At 46.0% G+C, this 1,464-nt stretch overlaps 1 protein-coding gene across 1 annotated transcript in view; it reads right to left on the bottom strand.

The window, feature by feature from the left end:
• The window catches only part of T265_10504 (hypothetical protein), a gene marked incomplete at both ends in the record, with an annotated part of 21,017 nt that extends 19,805 nt beyond the window's left edge, over positions 1-1,212 (bottom strand). The window contains one exon of the mRNA XM_009176892.1: positions 941-1,212. Within this exon, the coding sequence (XP_009175156.1) occupies positions 941-1,131 (191 nt within the window). The remainder of the gene's footprint in view (positions 1-940) is intronic.
• Between the last annotated feature and the right edge of the window lie 252 nt (positions 1,213-1,464).

Raw genomic sequence — 1,464 nt, 5'->3', positions numbered from 1 at the left:
GCAGAATGGTGCGAGAGTTCACGAAAAGTTTGGGTGCTATTCGTGCGGTGCACCTTCCAGGATGGAATACTCGTGATCCCCCTTGCACCCGGCTGGAGACTGCAAGAAACAGCGGCTAAGCGACGATAGTTGTTTCATCAATTTGTCAATCTCCTACACCATCTGACTGGGCACTTGGAGGTGAGACACCCCAGAATGTTTGCAGTAAGCCGGAACCAGGCACCCTCCTCATCCACTTTTCGCTTTTTTATTTTCGGCTATGTTGAGAAGTCAAACAACTTAGCGGTTGTACGACAGTGAAGCGTCACTGGTAATGTTGTCTCCGATGATGACGATGAACAGTGGCTACAGCTGTCACGGTATAGCTCGCCTACAACCTTCTTCGCCACTTACAGCTTTCTACTCCTATTTACGATTGACAAATGTGGTGATTTTCCTGCCAGGAACATAAAGTTTCAGAAATGTGCCCAAAATATGTGTGAATGACTAACGCAGACAGCTGCACGCTTTTGCGCAGTTGGACTGCCATGGAAGATACGGGTACAAAATGTAGCGATGTTTGCAAGTCCGTGGCACTAATATAGACTATCGCCACAACTTTTCGACTTTTCATTTTTCGTGACCTATTAGGAGTTCTCGAAAGGCCCCAGCAACAAATAGAACCTTAATTTGGTTCACATACACTGCAACAGCGTTTTTAAGTGTTTGTTCCGGTGGTACTCCATTTTTGCCTAAGGTGTAACGTCTTTTTAAGTATAATCCATGGTGACTTACACGGTCTCTACGTGCATGGGATGAGAGTGTTTTGACAAATCAGTGATACCTAAAGCGCCATTCAGCGACAATGTATAAATATACAATCGAAAATGAGATATTAATCGTGCATGTTTACGAGGTTGTGCTAATAGCATCAGGCATTTAGTGATGACTGATTACTCACCAATCCACCTCCGCGCCTGTTGCCAACACGTAAGCGATCGCAGGAATGTTGCCCGTCAGAATAACAGTGTGAATGGAAGCCAGACCCGAGCTGTCCCAAACATCCGTATCCGTATCGCATTTCAGGAGTAGACGTACTGTGTCTAAACGTGATTGGTGGGTGGACCGGGGTGGAGAAGAGGACCGTGACATTCGTTTAGTACGACCAACCTCTTCCGGTCGGGCAAGCAAGTAGCCGGAAGTTCTGATCCCTGTCGTCCGGATGGAAACCACCTTAAAATAATGAGCACAACATCCATAGGACGGACGTGCCGCAAGCCGGCTAAAGACCAAGAAGGTTTGCACTGATTGGCCAGAATGTGCGGGTTATCATTGTGCATCATGCGCAATTTTCTATAAAAAATCCTGGTGTGTAGACGGAGAACTTTTGCGGCGTATATGTCAGAACCCCAAAGCACTATAATCTGTTGCTTTTGTTGAAACTCCTTTGAATCAATCACTGCTCTTAATTTTTGGTGTGCGTTC

Source organism: Opisthorchis viverrini (assembly GCF_000715545.1).
Source record: "Opisthorchis viverrini unplaced genomic scaffold opera_v5_376, whole genome shotgun sequence".
In the NCBI taxonomy this organism is placed as follows: domain Eukaryota; kingdom Metazoa; phylum Platyhelminthes; class Trematoda; order Opisthorchiida; family Opisthorchiidae; genus Opisthorchis; species Opisthorchis viverrini.
This window is presented reverse-complemented; position numbering and strand designations above follow the sequence as displayed.